At 34.8% G+C, this 21,915-nt stretch overlaps 1 protein-coding gene across 2 annotated transcripts; it reads right to left on the reverse strand.

Annotated features, from left to right (window-relative positions):
* Positions 1 to 60: 60 nt before the first annotated feature.
* On the reverse strand, positions 61 to 21,910 carry LOC123557020 (F-box/WD repeat-containing protein 5-like). Of its 2 annotated transcripts, XR_008370968.1 has the most exons (9): positions 21,770 to 21,910; positions 19,006 to 19,211; positions 17,041 to 17,213; positions 16,330 to 16,531; positions 15,025 to 15,152; positions 12,014 to 12,867; positions 10,864 to 11,100; positions 1,118 to 8,813; positions 61 to 1,038 (listed from the first exon to the last, which is right to left on the reverse strand). XR_008370968.1 is itself a non-coding variant. In XM_053543340.1 (8 exons), the coding sequence occupies exons 2-8, from the start codon at positions 19,175 to 19,177 to the stop codon at positions 8,480 to 8,482; spliced, it is 2,100 nt and encodes a 699-aa protein (XP_053399315.1). In that variant the 5' UTR covers positions 19,178 to 19,211; positions 21,770 to 21,910; the 3' UTR covers positions 61 to 8,479. The 2 variants fall into 2 exon arrangements, 1 of the variants encoding a protein (XP_053399315.1); XM_053543340.1 differs by having other exon boundaries at positions 61 to 8,813.
* Positions 21,911 to 21,915: the final 5 nt, after the last annotated feature.

The following is a 21,915-nucleotide window of genomic DNA, read 5'->3' on the forward strand; positions in this document are numbered from 1 at the left end:
CAAGAATACATTCAATAACTATAACAGACATTCTACCCTCTAATAAGCACAAAGCTGAAATGCAGGTTCTTAAATTTTATTTGGCAAACATGTATACTGTATACAAAAGCTTTTAAAACATCATGTCTATAAAATGGATTTATTGTATAAACATATTAAAGGCTACTTATCCAAGGTATAACATTATTAGTTTTCAATAAACACAATCTGTGAAACTTTTTGAAAATTTTGATATACACTTAGCCTACTTATCCATTATCATGGTAACAACTTTATAAGGGAGTCAGTGGTGCACGTCAGTAGTGCCACTCTGGGCATCATTTCATTATTTTGGCTAGAACCAAAGACCTTCCATAAGCCAGCTGGAGGACTTCCTCACATAATGAATTCTACACCCTGAGGGAGGTTTCGAGCCCACATCAGAGACAGGCATGTGATTCAAAGCCAGCAGCCTTAACCATCTGGCCAAGGAGATCCCAAAGAATTTAGTGCATGGTGATTACTCAAGTTGGTACTTACTCAAGCAGTACTGGCCTAAGACTGAATGCTGGATAGGTAAATATGACAATTTGTTGTGGGCTCAACTGGAAATAAATTGTTCCAACTGTTCCAGGTGGGGGCTTTTGTTAATACATTAATTCAGAAACCTTTACTACTTTTACATGTCATTTATTCTTAGATTTTCCTGCAGATGTTAAATGAAACTCTTATCTGAAGTTTGTATAATTTAATTCACTTAATTCTTTTTATTATTCAATCTACATTTATTGTCCTTTCCATTGGTCTAGATGTAGTCACATGATCAATGATAAAAAGTCGTACTGACTCAAAGGCAGAGCCAAAAACATGTACTGGCCTCCAGCTGTGACGTCATCATGGTTTGACATCAAAACAATGCGATGTCGCACACAATTTACTACAAAAAATGACCAAAGGCTACAGATATTTGTATTTAATTTTTATACTTATAAGTAGGCTGGATTTAATAATAAAACAATAGTTGCCTTTTAGGTTCAGTCGATAGGTGGATTTATCGACCTGATAAAAGCGATATCAACCTCGGGCTGCGCCCTCTGTCGATATTGCTTTTATCAGGTCGATAAATCCACATATCGACCTCACCAAAAGGCAATAATTGTATAATACGAACAAAAACTAAAACTTAAAATACATTTATATTTACTTAGTCATAGATACACAAGAGCTGTCACAGGAGACAGCGCGCTAGACTATTTCGATGCTGGATGGTGAAACTGGGCACATCTGAGGAAACTGGAGCTGTTACTGGAGTGTTTAATGACTCCAATGGTGGATGAAGATATTGCACAATAGCTTAAGTCTGTGTCAAAAATATTAAGTAATAAGAGAGGTAAAGATAAAGTGTATCAAAACACTATACAAGTATAATTCTAAGCAAAAAGGGGACATAATTCATAAAATATTGGTGCAACAGTTATGCACCTTGTGTCTTATGATGTGGGTGATGATGTGGAACAATACTTCAAGTCTGAATCAAATCCATTTCGTAATAACTGAGATATAGTGAAAATGCATCAAAATTAACCGTAAATTCTAGGTAAAAGGGGGCATAATTCATAAAAAATTGGCGCCAGAGTTATATACCTTGTGTCATATCATGTGGGTGATAAGGTGGAACAACTATTTCAAGTTTGAATGAAATCCATTTAGTAATAACTGAGATAGAGTGAAAGTGTATCAAAACTTTAACCTGAAATTCAAAGTAAAAAGGGGGGATAATTTATGAAATATTGGTGCAAGAGTTATGGTCCTTGTGTCATATGATGTGAGTGATGATGTTGAACAACTATTTTAAGTTTGAATAAAATCCATTTAGTAACAACAGATATAGTGAAAGTGCAACAAAACTTTAACCTGAAATTCTAAGTAAAGTAAGTAAGTAAGTAAGTAAGTAAAGACTTTATTTTCTGTGGATTACACATTTGGCATATTTACCAATTTACAATATGGTCCACAACATACTTGTATATACAAAATATAAAATAAATATTATCAACTTAAGTCATTAATTACAATTATGTCTTTTGACAAAAAAATGCTGAAAAGTAGAAAATTGAAATAAGTAAACACAAGTACATATAAATATGAATAAAAACAAAGTATACAAACTTAAATGTCTGAACAGATGAAGATATGATATTTCATCTGCTGTAGAGTGCTAAGAATTATGTACATAGAGTTTTTCTAGGATACATAGTTTTATTCATTACTAAAATGCCATTTGAGATACTCTTGTTTGAATTTTTCCAAGGTGTCAGCTGATCTTATATGATTAGTGATATCATTCCAAATGACAGACCCTGAGTTATATAACGATTTTCGAAAAAATTCCTTTTTTAGGTTTTGGTAAAAGAAGTTCATTATTATCATTTGATCTAAGAGCATAAATTGATGAATTTTTGTGTTTGAATCTAGATTTAAGATATTCTGGATACTGATTGTTTAAAGCTTTGTAGACCATGATAGCTTTTTTGTATTTTATTCTGTCTGGGAACTTCATCCACTTAAGTTGTTTAAACAGAGGATGGGGCAGTATAGTCTTGGTCTAAAATTATTCTTGCTGCCCGTTTCTGAAATTTTAGCAATGTATCTAATTGCTCTTCGTTGCAATTTCCCCATATTGTGCAGCAGTAATCAAGATGTGGCAAGATGTAAGAGTTGAAAAATAGCTTTCGTGAATTTAAACTCAAAAAATGTTTTATTCTTAGTAACAGATAGAGATTTGTGTTGCATTTTTTTAAAGTCTGATCTACTTGGTGCCTCCAGTTAAGGTGTTCATCCACATGTACACCAAGCAGTTTCTCTGAAGTTGAGTATGATAGATTCTGGCCTTGCATTTGAATTGTTCTTGATTCTTTGTGATCATTCAGATGTTGATTGTTATAAGATGCTGTGATGTACATGGCTTTAGTCTTTGATGTGTTAGGAATCATTGAATTGTTTCTGCACCACTCATCAACGGTTTGAATATTTGTCTGTAGTGTAGTATGTACTTGTGATACAGTTTTACCATAAGCAGACATTGTAGCATCATCTGCAAACATGTCGAGCGATGAGTTTGTTATATTTAGAGGAAGATCATTGATATATATGATAAACAGCACAGGGCCCAATTCAGAGCCTTGAGGTACCCCTGCGGATATGTCTTGTGCAAAGGAAAGTTGTTCAGAGATACTAACTCTTTGAGTGCGGTTCTCAAGGTATGATTGGAGCCACCTAATGCTTGATTCACAGAAATTATATAGTTTTAACTTTTCAGTAAGAAGGGAGTGGTTCACTAAATCGAATGCTTTTGTCAGGTCTAAGAATATTGTTCCAACAACAGAGTTATCATTAATTGCATTTATCCATTCATCAATGATGCTAGTGAGTGCAGTTTCGCAAGAATGTTGTGATCTGAATCCTGATTGGTGTGAGTGAATAAGTGTATTTTTTTCTAGGAAAAGTTTCATGTGGTTTGAGACATCTCTTTCTATTAGTTTAGATAGTATAGGAAGAATTGATACTGGCCTGTAATTACTCTTGTCTGATTTAGAGTTTTTCTTGAAAATAGGTGTTATTTTAGCAGTTTTGAATTTGTCTATGAATTTGTTTTGTGAAATACTCAGATCGAATATATTTGTTAAGGGTTTTGAGATTATGTCACAACTTAATTTTAGTATTTTTGAGCCAAGCTCATCTAGACCTGTTGCCTTTGTTTCGTCTAGACATTTTAATTCCTTTATTATGAATTCTTCAGTGACTGGGGGTATCTCAAATGATGTATTTCCCATACTGGTTTTAACAAAGTCCTCAATTAGTTCCTTATTTTCAGGTGTGAGGTGTTCTGGAGGATTTTGTACTGTATTGAATACATTTGTGAAGAATGTATTGAATGTTTCAGCAGTTGTTCTAGGATCAAGTATCGGGTTACCTTCATCATCATTGATGTAATTAGTCTGATATTTTTTGCCTTTACCTGACAATTGATTGAGATGTCTCCAAAGTTTTTTAGGATTTTTCTTACTGTTTTCAATATTTTCTGAGTAAAAAGATTGTTTGCTTAAAAGGGGTAATAATTCATTAAATATTGGTAACAGAGTTATGGGCCTTGTGTCATATGATGTGGGAGATGATGTGGAACAACTACTTTCAGTTTGAATTAAATCTATTTAGGAATAACTGAGATAGAGTGAATGTGCATCAAAAACTTTAACCTGAAATTCTAAGTAAAAAGGGGGGATAATTCATGAAATATTGGTGTGAGAGTTATGGCCCTTGTGCCATATGATGTAGGTGATGATGAGGAATACCTATTTTAAGTTTAAAGCAAATCCATCAAGTAATTACAGAGATAAGGAGAGAAAAAAAAGAAAGTTTAAAAAAACTTTAACCAAGGTGGGGACGCGGAAAGACGCCGACGCCGGGGTGAGTAGGATAGCTCTCAATATACTTTGTATAGTCGAGCTAAAAAGGTCACAGTATTAAAGGTTATAGGTGGTACCTTTAGTGGGTAGTGTTAACTGATAACTTCTCCAAGTCCATCAGAGAGGGACACTTTTGTTAACTCGACATAATTTGTTCAATATTAAAATATACAAATTTATTCGAGTTATGTTAAATTCTAAGAAAAAGCAAGTATATAATCTATGTAAATTCTTGAAATTTGCTTTTTGCCGTAGAGCAGAGTTGTTACAAAACACTTGATATGTGAACTCCATGATGTAACATATGAAATTTCCTTGTTAATACTCTAGAACTATTTTATAATGTACAAATTGTATGTTTGCCATATTCATAATTGTATATTGCCAAAGGCAGATAACAGCCGATTTGCAAAAAAACTTGACTTGACTTTGACTTATTAAAATATTCAAACCTGCAAAGGCAACAACAACTGTACATTCAAAACAATAACAAACAGCAGCAACAATATCTAACATCAATAACAATTCTACATTTATATGCAAGTATTCAAGGTGTAAAATTTCTTCATTATTTATCACAGACCATTATTTTAGTTTTGGTTTATAATCCATTTTGATAGCCTCTAAATACCTGTATAATATAAGTTAACAAATCTAGGACCTGTGGAGTACAGTGGGCACTAGTCTGAATCCAACTGAGAGTTGATTTTAAGCAAAGATTCAGAAAACTGTCAATATATTGAAGTATGTGTTTGAAATCTAAGATAATCAATGTACACTGGTAATAATTAACATAAGTTCACACTAAACAATCATAAATCATGTTTAATATATAAGTAAAATTTTAAGAAACTTTCCAACAAATCTTCAATAGCCTGGCTACTGACTAGAAAATCTCTTTTGTTATTACTTTTATCATTGCTCTTATATATTCAAACCAATCTTTCTTGGCTCTGTTTTGAGAAGAAAAGGGACATAATTATACAAAATTTGAATAGGCTCAGGAGTTATCTCCAGTAAACAAAACATAGGGTCTGAACTAAATCTTCAACTGTGGTGCATTAAGAACCATCTAAATGTTTTGCTGAAATTAAAGTACTCTCAGTCACTCTTTCTGATGTCATTAAAGTTATATCATGGTCTAAACGTCAGAAAATGTAACGAAAGGAAAAAAGGAGGAATTTAATACAAATTTAGTGTTGGGAACTGATAAAAATATCATTCTAACATGGCTCAAATTGATTTCCAGTTAAACAAAGAGGAAAATCAAACGCAGTATATCCTGCGATAAACATCGGTTGACGCACGGACCAATAAGAGAGCATTATGACGTCAATTTTGACGTCATGTAGCCGCCTGACGTCCGATACATTACTCCTCGCGTAAATAAATTCCAGCATAATATTTATTGAAATATATCAACGTGCATGTCAGAATGAAAACAATCAAGGCCTTCTTGTGATTTATCTTCTAATTTACCACGGTTCATCGTTCAGATGCTTCAGTATTTAACCACTCGGGCTAATGCCCTCGTGGTTCAATTCCTACGCATCTGAACTCTGAACCGTGGTAAATTAGACGATAAACAACGCGAAGGCCTTGATTATTTGTTAAATGAAACAATATAGTATAAGCCAGTTTAATTGATCTAAAATAATAAGACTTTAACAAAATAGAAAAACACTATCCTAGTCTTTTTGCATTTCCCTATTTATCATCAAAAAATATTAAACAAACTAATTGTTCTTCAATGCAATAAAACCAGTTTAAGGACTGAACCTGATACTTTTGAAACTTCTATCTCCTTTCCTAAAATTTTGTTTTGGTTTTGTACACTTTTATAAATTCGACTTTAATTGTAATCCATTACAGTAATTTAAGAAATAATATATAACAAAAAACCGTGTTTTAACACTATTTATACATGATGGCCTGTTATTCATTGGGCATAATAATTTCACGACGGCACAGCCCTCATGAAATAATTTCATACGAAGCATATCTGCTCAAGTGTATAAAATTTAATAGTGTTCGATCACGGATTTGCTATAAATTATTTCAATTCTTATATATCTTTTATCATAAAGTTTAGATAAAATATGATAGAACAGTTTATTAGTGCATAAATGGCACCAAATGGTAGGCTCTCACGCTCCTTTGTTTATACCAGAAATGGTGATATGTCTTGCGGAATAGCTCCATTAGGGCGCAAATGATGGCGAATTATTCTGCTCAGCTAATAACTAACTCTGTGTGTGTGTAAATTAATCAAGATAGTAATGCTACATGCCAATTCATTTTAAACATGTTTTTAAGTAAAATATTTCATCAAATTTTAAAGTGCTATTTCTTGATGCCTAAATGGCGCTAAATATCACTTCGACGTGATGTCAACATGATATCATTGCGATGATAAAAGCAGGAATAATTTGAACACTCTTGGCAGATGGTCATGTAAAGACCATTTGTGCGAAATTATTTTAAAATCATGCCAGCAGTTTCATACAGAAGATTTTTAAAGTTTCCACTATAAACATATTATATAGGGAAAAGTGACCACGCCCCCTGGCACCCATGTTTTTTGACGAATCAGAATAATTTGAACAATCTTGGAAGAAGCTCACACAAGGACCATTTGTGTGAAAATATTTCAAAATCAGATTACCTGTTCAGGAGATGTTGTTAAAAGATTTTCTACTTTTCAACTTAGCAGCCCCTATGTGCTACCAAGCGGAACGTTTTGAACACCACACAGTTTCAGAGGAGATTTTGTTTGAAGAAAAGTGTGGACGTAAGAGCACCAGATGAATGGCCGAACGGCGGGCTATTACTGCATGATAATAATTATTAATACACAATTAATTTATATATTTGGTAAATGTAAATATATTTGACATGGATTTTCTGCATTTGAAGTATATACAGTTGAATATCATTACCTCAATAACGGTTAGCTCGATACTCCGGTTAGCACGATGTGTTTTAGTCGGTCCCGATTTTTCTCTATATATTTAAATGTAATTATTTATCATTACCTCGATATGATTAGCTCGATATTTTGTTTAGCTCGATGAGATTTTTCAGTCCCGTCAACTTACCTGTACTGCTTTTACACCTGCTTTCGTCGATATCACAGCTTGTCAAAAAATATCCATGTTATGTGTAAGGTGTGAAAATCAACCTATTGTTGTCCGGCGATGTATTAATCATAATCAAGTTAGTTTGTGTGTTTGTTATTTAATCTTTAAATCCAATTTAAATGTCAGGAAGTTTGCATTTAATTCCCAATAATTAGTGTTATAAAACAGCGTGCAAGCGGGCAAGCCTTCCAATATAACAACTAATTTGGATGAAATATTTTTTCTGTCTGACGGAGTAAAAATCTGCTATTTAGGGTTGAGTAATAATATGCGTATTTAACTGGCAAATTTTCGTTATCGAAGCACAGTCAAAATAACTACTCATCTAGGAACATTACCGCTACATTCAGACTTGTTCTAAGGGAAGGAATAAAAATGCGAATGTCTACACGTATTTTTTGAAAAATTAAAAAGTTGTATGTACGTTACGTCGAACTTCGGATACGTCGATGCAAATATGATTCAGCACTGATGTTATAAAAATACATGATAAAACATAATGATGTGACATCAATCACAAGTAAATATCATCATAACATTGGGTCAAAGAAGAAAACTGCTACAATTTTTTTATATATGAGAACTCTATTGACAGTTGCTAGATTGCTAGTTTAAAATACAATGTACATCTCAAAATTCCGTTACCGAGTGTGAGTTGTAACAGCCAAAGGACTGAATGCTAAAATATAGGTCAACAACTAGTTAAAAACTTTTGCCAAGTTAGAATTGATAAACTGTGTTCCTAGATTTTATCAGTGAATTATATATAGGCAGTAAGTTGTTCCGATGAAAATTATTAAATCTCACTTGTGATTTAATCATCATAAACCAAAACTCCTGATTATTATTGCCTGATAAAATATAGCAGCAAATTTACTATTTCTTTACTCTCTATTAGGTATGACCATCAAGGCTGGCCTCAAAAGCAGTTTTCAGTTTATTCAATTTTTCCTTCATACTATTGTAAGTTCTAGATTTTGATGAAGCCTTTAACAAAGATTTCGCTTGATGCTTTGATCTCCAAATTTTTATAAGTCTATCATCACAGACAGTTATACACGTCTCCTGATCTACTGGCGAAAAAGCTAGACCATTCACCACACTGTTCTCGTGCATGGACATCACAAGCAACGTGTTATCTCCAGTATCGAGGGTCGAGTGGAACAGTCTGCCAATACAAACACGATAATGTCTGTCCCAAAGATATCCCCTCATATCTTCACTACCACTGAAAGCGAAAACAGATAAATTACGTATTGGAAACTACATCATTTTTTAAAAGCTATCGGTGTTTTTACAGACTCTAATGAAGTCATTTTGAGATGTATGCAAAATTGTACCAGGTTAATACTGTAAAATACTTTTTAAATTGAAACAAATTATTTTTCGCAAATTACTCTAATCTGGCCTGTTCTATTTAGATTTTTTCATATTCTCCAAATGTTGAAAAGGCAACAATGTGAACAAGAGGACCATGATGGTCCTGAATCGCTCACCTCTTCCCACATGACCCAGTTTTGAGTATGACATCGTTTTTGACCAACTTTCATGAAGATCCCATGAAAAATGTGACCTCTAGAGTGGTCACAAGGTTTTTCTATTTTTAGACCTACTGACCTAGTTTTTGAAGGCACGTGACCCAGTTTCGAACTTGACCTAGATATCATCAAGATGAACATTCTGACCAACTTTCATAAAGATCCCATGAAAAATGTGACCTCTAGAGTGGTCACAAGGTTTTTCTATTTTTAGACCTACTGACCTAGTTTTTGACCGCACGTGACCCAGTTTCGAACTTGACCTAGAAATCATCAAGATGAACATTCTGACCAACTTTCATGAAGATCCCAAGAAAAATGTGACCTCTAGAGTGGTCACAAGGTTTTTCTATTTTTAGACCTACTGACCTAGTTTTTGAAGGCACGTAACCCAGTTTCGCACTTGACCTAGATATATTCAAGATGAACATTCTGACCATTTTTCATGAAGATCCCATGAAAAATGTGACCTCTAGAGTGGTCACAAGGTTTTTCTATTTTTAGACCTACTGACCTAGTTTTTGACCGCACGTCACCCAGTTTCGAACTTGACCTAGATATCATCAAGATGAACATTCTGACCATTTTTCATGAAGATCCCATGAAAAATGTGACCTCTAGAGTGGTCACAAGGTTTTTCTATTTTTAGACCTACTGACCTAGTTTTTGACTGCACGTGACCCAGTTTCGAACTTGACCTAGATATCATCAAGATGAACATTCTGACCAACTTTCATGAAGATCCCATGAAAAATGTGACCTCTAGAGTGGTCACAAGGTTTTTCTATTTTTAGACCTACTGACCTAGTTTTTGACTTCACGTGACCCAGTTTCAAACTTGACCTAGATATCATCAAGATGAACATTCTGACCAATTTTCATAAAGATCCCATGAAAAATGTGACCTCTAGAGTGGTCACAAGCAAAAAGTTTACGGACGCACGGACGGACGACGGACGACGGACACTGCGCGATCACAAAAGCTCACCTTGTCACTTTGTGACAGGTGAGCTAAAAATGAAACCAGAAATACATTTGAATATACCATAATTTTATATTACTGGCATACTTGTCACACTTTTTACGAAAGCTTTCAATTCTTGAAGAATAAAAATAATGTCCATGTAAATAAGAGTTCTACAGCATCTAACTGTATGTATCGTTGACATGAAGTATTATGAAAGAGTTAGCAATCTACTGCCGGTTTTGAAGTAACAAGCAAATTCACACTTTGGTCAAAATTTCATTTTTGTTTTAAATGAAACACATGATTATCCCTTTATGATGGGAACAAAAATTTACTTCGAAGAATCCAGACATAAACAAATACAAAAATCTGACTGACTGGATTTCGAATTGACTTCAACACAACCAAAGTTACTATAAGTTGAATCTGACTAAAACCTATTGATAATTAAGAAGTAATTTTGAATTTTGTTTCCGAAATGTGTTCACAGCTGCTGCAATTTGAGATAAGAGAATCTGAGATACAAAATTTAAACTGTATAGTAAGTATGTACAACAAAATGTAAATTTCTGAACTTTATACATGTACTTACCTTATGACATGTTTGAACATTTTAACTGAAACCCATGTCTCGTATCTATTACAAAGCTGTACATACATTTCATCTTACAATTGATAAAAGATGATATAATGTAAAAGTGAAAAACAACTTAGTAGGATATCCATAGAAACCACAAAATGCACAATTACATATCACAATAAAAATGTCTTACCTCCCAATATAATCTGGACAAGCATCAAGACATATGTACCAGGCAGGAAATGTAGAAAAACCCAAATGACCAGTAAACTCAATGTCCTTGACCCTTTCCATACCAACAAGGTCAATACAGCCTATTTTTAGCTCCTTGCAGAACACCTTTTCTGATACAGGTAGTTCATCATCAGGGTCGTCTACCTTGTTTTCTGGTGCCGACTTGTCCATTTCCCGGAAGTTAAAGTACAAGTACCTACAACAAGGACAGGATGAAATGGTTGAGATTTCTTGTATTTATACAATATTTTCTACTGCTGAAAATGTTTTGTATTTACATGTAAACTGAACACCATTTTTTTGTTATAAACTGTGGCTAGGTCATGTCACCAGCATTTTTACGTCGGTAGAGACTTATTCTCTACTATAACTTACAACTTCTCCACATGGAACTAGTGGTAGTAGACAAATGACATCAGAGCAACTCTTTTCCATGCCCATGGTGGAAAACAATAACAACTGCAGTAATGAATGAACTTACTGAAATCCATTTACTTTCATTTTTAACTACAGTCTTTCCTGTCTATAGCAGTCAGCTAAGGGACTGAATGAAAGTGACCAATAAAACAGGTGACCACTATATCCAGGTTTTCATTTTCAGACATAATATAAGGTAATTAAAATCAAAATAAGAAAAGTTTTATTATTTCTTACTTTAGCAGGTCCATGCATTTTAAATAAAAGTATAAAATATTTTCATCTGATATTTAAACTTCTAAAAACATTAAAATGTACACATTTTTTAATAAAAACATATTTTAAATGCTATAAGACATAGACATTTTTAAAAGTTTATGAATGATGGCGTGCTATTTGTAATGCAGCAGTGACCGCTATATCACAAATATGGGTCATTTTTGCTGGCCGTTAGCTGCGTTAGACAGGGTTACGCTATATACAAAAAATGTTCATTATATATAGACTTTCATCTGTCGGACCTTAGACTTGCCGTTACAGACAGGAACATGCTATATAAAGGTGTCCGCTAATGCAAGTTAGAGTGTAGTATTATTGAATAAATTTAATGAACATCTGCAAAATAACTCGAATAAAGTCCTATACAGAATGAGAAACACAGAGATAGACAGAAAATATTTGTATATAATCACCTGTGATCATGTGACAGACATAGTCCTGTAATGTAACAGTCCTTCAAATAAAAACTGTGATCTATTTTGTCTATACAGGGCCATCGATCAGGATCTTCCAGGCTATCTTCCAGGCTATCATTATCAGGTTTTTCCTCTAAAACCTTTCTCAATTTTTCTGCAGTAACTTCATGCACTGCTATGACATCATGATTTTTAGTTACAAATGATACATATTGTTTTATATTTTGGCACCGGGGTTCTGTTCTTTCATAAATGCTTACACTTTTATAAGGGTTGTCAGCCTCTTTCTGTGGTAACGTTGAACTATCCATGCTTTCTTTTTCTAGATCAATGTCTGATGTGAAATGTGTACTGGAACTACTTTCTCTGAAACTTCCACAAAATTTACATGTTTCATATCCGCTAGAACTATTTTTTGAGTTATGTGTATCACATACTTCACAGGAACTATTTTCTACAGCATGAATATTACATGGCCTATCGCAAGCCCCTTCTGAAAAATCTGTTCTATATTTAGAATCTTTGACCTTAACCTTTCTAGCTTCTGGAACCTCAAAGCATTCATCATACTGTGGAGTTCTTTTCCGTCTTAGTCTCTCTGAACCACTGTCACATGACATCGGCACATCACATGACCTGGACATGTCACATGATGTAGATGTACATATATCTGACACTGGTACATTTGCAACAAGTAAGTTCATCAAATGGTATCTGTTTCCTTGGAAAGTAAAAAGCCTGAAACCATTTTTGCTGTAAGCAAGTTCCGCAAAAGTCTTGTTTTCTGTCGTAAAAATTACATCTGAGTTATCGGGCGCAATGAATGGATGTGAGACTTTATCGTCTGATACCTAGAAAAGAATAGTAAAAATCAATTTAAAACACACAGAAGATAAAAGCAATCAATTACTGTTTGGATTAATGCTTGTTTAAACTATACTTGTTATATATAAGTTTTCTGTAAACTGTGAACTTAACCTTGTTCCTGGATTTTAGTATTTGGTGAACTGTGAACTTAACCTTGTTCTTGGGTTTCAGTATTCTGTGAACTGAGAACTTAAATTTGCACCTGGATTTCAGTATTTTGTGAACTGAGAACTTAACCTTGTTCCTGGAGAACTGAGTCCTTAACCTTGTTCCTGGATTTCAGTATTTTCTGTGAACTGAGTACTGAACCTTGTTCCTGGATTTCAGTATCCTGTGAACAGAATACTTAACCTTGTTTGATTTCAGTATTCTGTAAACTGAGAACTTCACACTGTTCCTGGATTTCAGTATTTTGTGAACTGAGAACTTAAATTTGCACCTAAACAGTATTCTGTGAACTGTTAACTTAACCTTGCTCCTGGATTTCAGTATTCTGTGAACTGAGTACTTAACCTTGTTCCTGGATTTCAGTATTCTGTGAAATGAGTCCTTAACCATGTTCCTTGATTTCAGTATCCTGTGAACTGAAGGCTTAACCTTATTCCTGGATTTCAGTATTCTGTGAAATGAAGGCTTAACCTTGTTCCTGGATTTCAGTATCCTGTGAACCAAGCACTTAACCTTGTTCTTGGATTTCAGTATTCTGTAAACTTAACTTAACCTTGTTCCTGGATTTCAGTATTCTGTGAAATGAAGGCTTAACCTTGTTCCTGGATTTCAGTATCCTGTGAACCAAGCACTTAACCTTGTTCTTGGATTTCAGTATTCTGTAAACTGTTAACTTAACCTTGTTCCTGGATTTCAGTATTCTGTGAACTGTTAATCTTGTTCCTGGATTTCAGTATTTTCTGTGAACTGAGTACTTAAACCTTGTTCCTGGATTTCAGTATCCTGTAAACTGAGTACTTAACCTTGTTCCTGGATTTCAGTATCCTGTGAACTGAGTACTTAACCTTGTTCTTGGATTTCAGTATTCTATGAACACAGAACCTAACTTTGTTATTTGGATTTTTGACCTATAGTGAAATGTTTACAAGTAAAGGACAACTTCACTGAATGAAACACAGACAGATGGCACTGGCTTTCAAACCATTCCCTTCCATTAAATTGTCAAAGAGAACATTTGTCTGTAGCCCTCATGATTCCTTACTAAGTAGGTGACCCCTTATGAAGAATGCAGTCTGACACTTTTACGGTATAACAAAGATGAATATGACCTTTGTTTTGGTTAAACTATGAACATAAAATAAATTAGTTCTGCAAGTTCTACAAGAAAACCCTTGGCTACTGGACTGCATAATTATCAAATCACTTTTATTTCCTGATTTGGAAAACAACAGCTATATTCATCACGTTAATGTACAATTCATAGCTACAATGTAGTCATTCTTTTTAAAGATAACACCGCCTTTGAATTCACACGTTGCTTTGTTCAAGAAAATAAAACTACAATGTATCACAAACATCACCTTATCTACAACATATTTCCGTAGTATTTCAGTTACATATAGACAGACAGTTTGTCCAAAAAGTGTCCCTGGATTCTGTACCAGTACAAACCTTCCCTTTGCAAGTAGCTGCAACTGCTGCACATAAATCAGAAATGACCAACAAATGATAAAACTGTCAAGAAGAAATTGTCTCTTATCAAACTGATACTCCCTGCCCAAAGATCAGCCAGATAACCATATAATCTGTAGATCTGCTCTCTCCCTACTGAGGTAAGTGCAGGGCTTGACATTAACTCTGTAGAGTACTTGTCCATAAAGCAACTTCAACTATATTTTCACTTACCCGAACCCAGTTTTAGGTTGCCTAAATGTAACATGTTAAGAGAAATTACAATTCAGTATAGCAACAAAAACAGTAGTACATGTTTTTCTGAGAAGTATTTCATGGGTTTTTTCATATATTTCACTTGACAGATCGTCACAGATGGGCAACTGGGTAGGAATTTTTACCTGCCCTGGGCAATATGGCAGTCCTTATGGTTGAGCCCTGAAATGGGTAGGCTCAATACAGTTTAGCCATGCCTAACTCTCAATATATTTAAGACACTGTTGACTGAGGGCAATTCATACCTTAAATGCTTGAATATCCACTGTGTTAGACCTGGAACCAGGCCAGCCTCCCAGAAATACTCTCTCATTGAGCCAGGCACCAAACATGGTGGGTGGGTCCATTTCAACTACAGACACAACCTCTAAATCTATTTTCAAAAAAGCAGAGTACAAATTTCAACACATAAAAGTACTTATGCACCAGAACTGCAATATGTTTTACATTCCATTAAGTTTGTTAAAAAAGAAGAGAAAATGTTTAAAACTTCACATATTAATTATTGTTGTTTCTTCCAACAAAAACAGAAAAAAACTAGAGCTGTCACAGGAGTGACGAATTATACCCCCACAATACAGCCTTGTCACAGAAGTAAGCCAATGTCAAAGTGGAACCTCAAAATCAATAGGGGTCATCTGCTGGTCATGACCAACCTCTCTTTAAAGTTTCGTGATCCTAGGTCCAAGTGTTCTCAAGTTATCATCCAGAAACGGTCTAACTGTTCCGGCTCACTGTGACCTTGACCTTTGACCTACTGACATCAAAATCAATAGGTGTCATCTGCTGGTCATGACCAACGTTCCTATCAACTTTCACGATCCTAGGCCAAAGCGTTCTCAAGTTATCGTCCGGAAATGGTTTAACTGCTCTGGGTCACTGTAACCTTGACCTTTGACGTACTGACCTCAAAATCAAAAGGGGTTATCTGCTGGTCATGACCAACCTCCCTATCAATTTTCGTGATCCTAGGCCCAAGCATTCTCAAGTTATCATCCAGAAACTATTTAACTGTTCCGGGTCATTGTGACCTTGATCCTTGACTTACTGACCTCAAAGTCGAAACAGACCTGTATTTTATGATGTTACACCTGTGTACCAAAATTTATGATCCTAGGCCCATGCATTCTCAAGTTATCATCCGGAAACCGTTTAACTGTTCTGGATCATTGTGACCTTGACCTTTGACCTACTGATCTCAAAGTCGAATTTCACCTGTATTTTATAATGATACACCTGTGTACCAAAATTTATTTAAATCTGTCAAGCCTTTCATGACTTATTGTCCGGAAACCATGAAAACCAATGACCGACAGACAAGCTCACTCCTATATACCCCTCAAACTTCGTTTGTTGGGGTATAACAAGATAGAACATAGAAAGTGATCTCAAATTTGCACAACTTTTGTCTAATACAGTAAATACAGCCCTTTCACTAGCCCTGTTTTCTGTATCGATATCCTATCGTATATTTATCTGGCATAATAAATACAGCCCTTACTCTCGCCCAAATATTCTTAGTTACAGTCTATATCCTATTGCACATTTACCTGGTACAGTGAATACTGCTCCCACTCCTGCCCTGTATTCTGTATCCATATCGACCTGAATGTCATCGTAACTCTTCACACCACACACAAGTATAAGTGAATCATCAGGACAGAAGGTGGAGTACTGAGACAGCTGCCATCTCAGGAACAATCCAGCATCGAATGACTTTACAAGTGATGTCTGTGTTCCTAATTTCCACATCTGAAAGAAAATCAAATAAGCCATAAACGTTTGGTTTACTACTTTCATAATTTACATTAATATAAGAAATAATCCAAAACAACAAGTGACAAACTAAAACCCTATCACTGGTTATACGACATGTGAATTCTTAAAGCAATTAGATATACATTACCATCAGTTATTTGAAAAAATAAAAGATCATTAACAAAGAGCTGCTGGAGGACAGTTACAATAGACTATTCAAAAGCCCTGTCACTGAAAAAAAAATAAAGTAATGAAAATATTATCAGGAAGAAGTGCAAAAAGGGCAACAAAAAGAAACTTTGAGTCACAGAACTTCCTCCTTGCATGTCAGATTATAAGGCAAGTGTGTGAAGTTTCAATGTATTCCAATTAGTGGATACTGAGATACCAGCTTACATACAAAACTTAACAAAATTGTGAGACCAACACCAACAACTGGGTGTGTGCAATACCTCTACCTATTCTTCGAATAGTCTTGAAAGCTAAAAATGAATGCAACTCACAATAACAAGTGCATCCTTGGAGCAGGTACAGAAATACTCCCCACTATGAGATATTGACACATCAAGCACTTCATCTGTGTGTTTCTCTATAGTCTCATAGCATACAGTAGGTACATGGTAGGTCAGTCGCTTCACTTCCTCATACCATGACAACTTCCCTGGTGCCAGCCCTCCTACAATAAATATTGTAATACAGCAAATTATACCAAACAAAATAGTAATCAATATGTATGTAAGTATACAAAGTAATATTAAAAATGACATACTGTGCTAATTTAGAAGTTGACTGTTTTTCTGTGATATTGCCACCTGTTTTAATTATAATGCAGCTTACCTCACCAGTACTTTAAGACATTTTACAACTTGAATGGCCTAAAATGCAAGTTATACTATATACTAACTGAAGGTAAACATATAATCACATGCATGCTTAGAGACTCAATATTTGAAAGTCACATTATCAAAATCATTCGGTTCCCTTGTTTGTTTGTGTTATTGGAGTGTACACACACTAACACAATTTATGTTTAAACATGTTAAATATATGGCAACCTTTCTGCTTCAACAGTGGAAAAGATCTTTGGTGCCCCTTAAAACAATTACAGACACTCCCATCTATTTCTTAAAGACTTTTTTCTTGGAAGTAGGCCACAGTAGCCTAAGAAATCCCAGATCAAAGCTTCTATCTATTATGAACAATTATTTTAAATCAGTCAATACTACAGGGTATCACTTTCAAACTTATTGGTTGTTATAGGCAAATGACTTGGATCAATCCCCAAAAGATAATTTACAGTTCTAGTAGACTACAGTATGTGATCATTTTCAAAATTTGAAACTAATTTTGAAAATAGATCTAATTATTGTGTGAAACACAATACAAACATAATTATGTACACATTCTGAAAATGAAAATCTACAAAACATATAAATTGTGTGAATCTTTTTAATTTGTAAACCAGTCAAATTTGCATAAAATTTAGTGATAAAATGTGATAGCGGGGTTCACTCTGCCAATCGCCACCTGAGCCATTTGCTACAGTTTCATGATTTTCCCTAAAACTTTTTTCATGTAGTCCTTAAAATCAAATTCTTTTCTTTTGTAAAATTCTAATTATACCATTTTTTTTTTGGGGGGGGGGGGAGGGGGGGGTGCCTCTGTGGCTGAGTGGTTAAGGTAGCTGACTTCAAATCACTTGCCCCTCATTGATGTGGGTTCGAGCCTCACTCGGGGCATTGAATTCTCATGTAAGGAAGCCATCCAGCTGGCTTACGGAAGGTCGGTGGTTCTACCCAGGTGTCTGCTCGTGATGAAATAATGCACGGAGGGGCACCTGGGGTCTTCCTCCACCATTCAAGCTGGGAAATCGCCATATGGCCTATCATGTGTCAGTGAGACGTTAAATCCAACAACAACAAAAAATATATATACCATTTTTGCACTGGAAGTGGCTAAAAAAACTTCTGAGCCAGTGTGACTGCTGTATTAGCTTGATTTGCATCTCATCTTTTATACATGTATTCCAGAGCTTCTTGCCTATATTCTGCCATAGAAACTCTCACCTTTTATATTCCAGGAGCTTCTTGCCTATATTCTGCCATAGAAACTCTCACCTTTTATATTCCAGAGCTTCTTGCCTATATTCTGCCATAGAAACTCTCACCTTTTATATTCCAGAGCTTCTTGCCTATATTCTGCCATAGAAACTCTCACCTTTTATATTCCAGGAGCTTCTTGTCTATATTCTGCCATAGAAACTCTAACCTTTTATATTCCAGAGCTTCTTGCCTATATTCTGCCATAGAAACTCTCACCTTTTATATTCCAGAGCTTCTTGCCTATATTCTGCCATAGAAACTCCCACCTTTTATATTCCAGAGCTTCTTGCCTATATTCTGCCATAGAAACTCTCACCTTTTATATTCCAGAGCTTCTTGCCTATATTCTGCCATAGAAACTCTCACCTTTTATATTCCAGAGCTTCTTGCCTATATTCTGCCATAGAAACTCATCAGCAACAACTCTCCTCCATGTTGTACACACTTGTGCAGCACAACCTAATCCTTTTATGTCAAGGTATGAGAAAATGTCCAATAATAAACTGTCAGGAATAAAACTCTGCCATGCTGATTCCATTTCACAGTGCTAATCCATACATTGATCAAACCAACTGAAAACATAAAATAAACACTGGTTTGCAGCATCTGACTTCTAATTTGATCCACAATATTTCACTGTCTGTTTTGAAACTGGGATTGTTTGGAGGCCATGCAACAAGCTGGATTTTACAGGTAACACCTCTGCCTTTCCCCTAAAGGCAATTATTTCCATAGACTGTGTAACACAAGTCAGGAGGAAAGACCTCATTGTTATAATGACTGAGACGCGCCATGAGAAAACCAACATAGTGGGTTTGCGACCAGCATGGATCGAGACCAGCCTGCGCATCCGCAGGCTGGTCTGGATCCATGCTGGTCGCAAACCCACTATGTTGGTTTTCTCATGGTGCGGCTCATGTTTCTTTTCAAATAATCACAACTTTGTACCAGCAACATTGTCAGGATTTTCATTTTCAAGACAAAATTTCTTATGCCGCCATTCTTAGCAAAAGGAACATGACGATTTTGATAGAACTTTTCGCTGACAACTGACAAGCAATTCCATGATGTAATACAGAGAATTTTGACCTGGAGTCTAGAGATCCAGTAATCAATATACATGAACTATATTATGTACTGTATTACCAGTGTATATGTTAATTGCTGGTAAAAGTTATTAGTTGTCATAAAGTTGCTGTTATCATGGTTATTACGTGATTTTGTAAATATTTTATTTTTAATTAGCTTTCATTCGTGTTTATGAAATTTGAATTTTTCCTGTAGTCACTGTTATTTATTTACCCAAGCAGTAAAATAAATTCAACAATTCATGAGCACAGTCCATGTCTTAAATATAATATTAAAGAAAACATAAGTTTATTATTTTAATTCATTGGTCCCGAGAAAAACAAGAATTTGAAAAAGTTTCTGATTACGGCGTACAAATTGCTATTTATTATTTATCAAATTTTTGCTGTTTCCTGTCACATGCAAATTATTATGTATTTAAAATGACAAGAAAAACACAAGAACAAACTTCTGAAATCATCTCCAGTTTTTAAACGTGCTTAAACGTTTTAAATGTGCTGATTGTTCTTTTACTTGCATATTTCCTTTCTTAACATTAATCTTAACATTATAATTGCAGCTTTTTATACAATTGTTTTAATATATACTACTGTTTCGAGTCGTAAATTTGGCCAGGTCATAAATATTCGGCCACCCACTTTAAAGCATTTTCGGAGCCAGATGCTTGAGAACGCATCTGTGTCATCACAAGCGCTTGTTGAGGTGAGTAGAAAAAAGTTGTCCTTACCTAAAGTTGCGTACTCTAAATAGCAAATATTTTGTCTAGTGGGTCGCGTGAAGACATCGCATGAGCTCGATTATGCTGAGGTCCGGCAAAGGTTAATTCAAATTTATAAACATGAAAAGGACATGCGCTAACTAGCATAAAATGCTTAAAAACCAGGTAAATGAATATATTGTCCCTCAAGGTCATTGAATTTCCATGATATGCGCGGTAATGTCTACATTGTTTTTTCAGGCTGACGTCATTTCCTTTTGAATTATCCATATTGAGGCCGTAATACGTTTACTCTTTGCCACGAAACGCGTATACATAAAAAGATGTTATTACAGCACATGAGCATGAGAATCTTTCTGTTAACACAACACGTTTACTCTCCTGTTAAAACACCCCGAAAAGTGACGAGAACAGCAGTCTTATGCTAGAATGTGTAATAAATAGTGACGTAAAAATTAAACTACGTCATGCCGGTGCGAGAGGCACTTTTAAATATCTGTTGGCAAATATTTCCCACGAGGTATGCTATTGAAAATTGATTGTAGTTTGTTGAAAAAAGAACGATTTTTTAGCATCAATTTATTTTCAAGACAATGTTGAAAATATAACCAACTTTATGTTTAAAAAGTGGCTGAATATTTACAACCTCTAGAAGGTAAAATGTGGAGGCTAAACCTGCCATTATTTTAAGCGCAGTTTTATTGTTTACCATACTGTAAACGGCCGTTATTGATAACAATCAATGTTGCTTGTATTAAAGCACATATTTAAGCAATTTTGTAAAAATCCGTTGTAAAGAGAAAGAAATATTTATGAAAAACCGCAAAAAGTGGCCGAATTTACGACTCGAACCACTGTATGTTATTCTGTAGTTGGTTCAAAAGCTCACATGAGCTTATGTTGTACTTGTTTGCTATCTTGCCGACTTTAAATAAATCTTATCTTAAAGATAAAATAATAAAGTCTTCTCTTTGTAAATACAGTTCTCAGTATTGGTATTGATTACCAGACCTCTAGACAGCCCTGTAGGGGTTGTCTAGACCTCTAGACTCCGGGTCTAGAGGTGCTTACCAGACCCCTACCCATTGCCTTTTATTTTTGGTACATTTTGGTTTGACCTGTGCCCCTACATCTATAAGGAATCTTTCAAACATGGCCAAATGTCAAAAAAATAATTGCCTTTGAGTTTACACAAGCCAAAATAGTGCTTTTATAACATGATAGTTATACTAACATAAGGAAACACACAGAATTATACATCCGAAAAATAAGTGTCCGTAAACTACAGCACAGTTATGATTAAACATATATATATATTTGTACCTGGAACTGACAGAAGTACTTTGGCATTTATTTATATTATGCGATTATTTATATATTACACGAAAGCGCCTTCCTGAATTATTTACTGTCGTTTTGGGCCAGAAAAGTGGAAGTGTGTAATTTTTGCAATATTAGACTTTTGCAAA

The sequence above is a fragment of the Mercenaria mercenaria genome, chromosome 5, assembly GCF_021730395.1.
Source record: "Mercenaria mercenaria strain notata chromosome 5, MADL_Memer_1, whole genome shotgun sequence".
Classification (NCBI taxonomy): domain Eukaryota; kingdom Metazoa; phylum Mollusca; class Bivalvia; order Venerida; family Veneridae; genus Mercenaria; species Mercenaria mercenaria.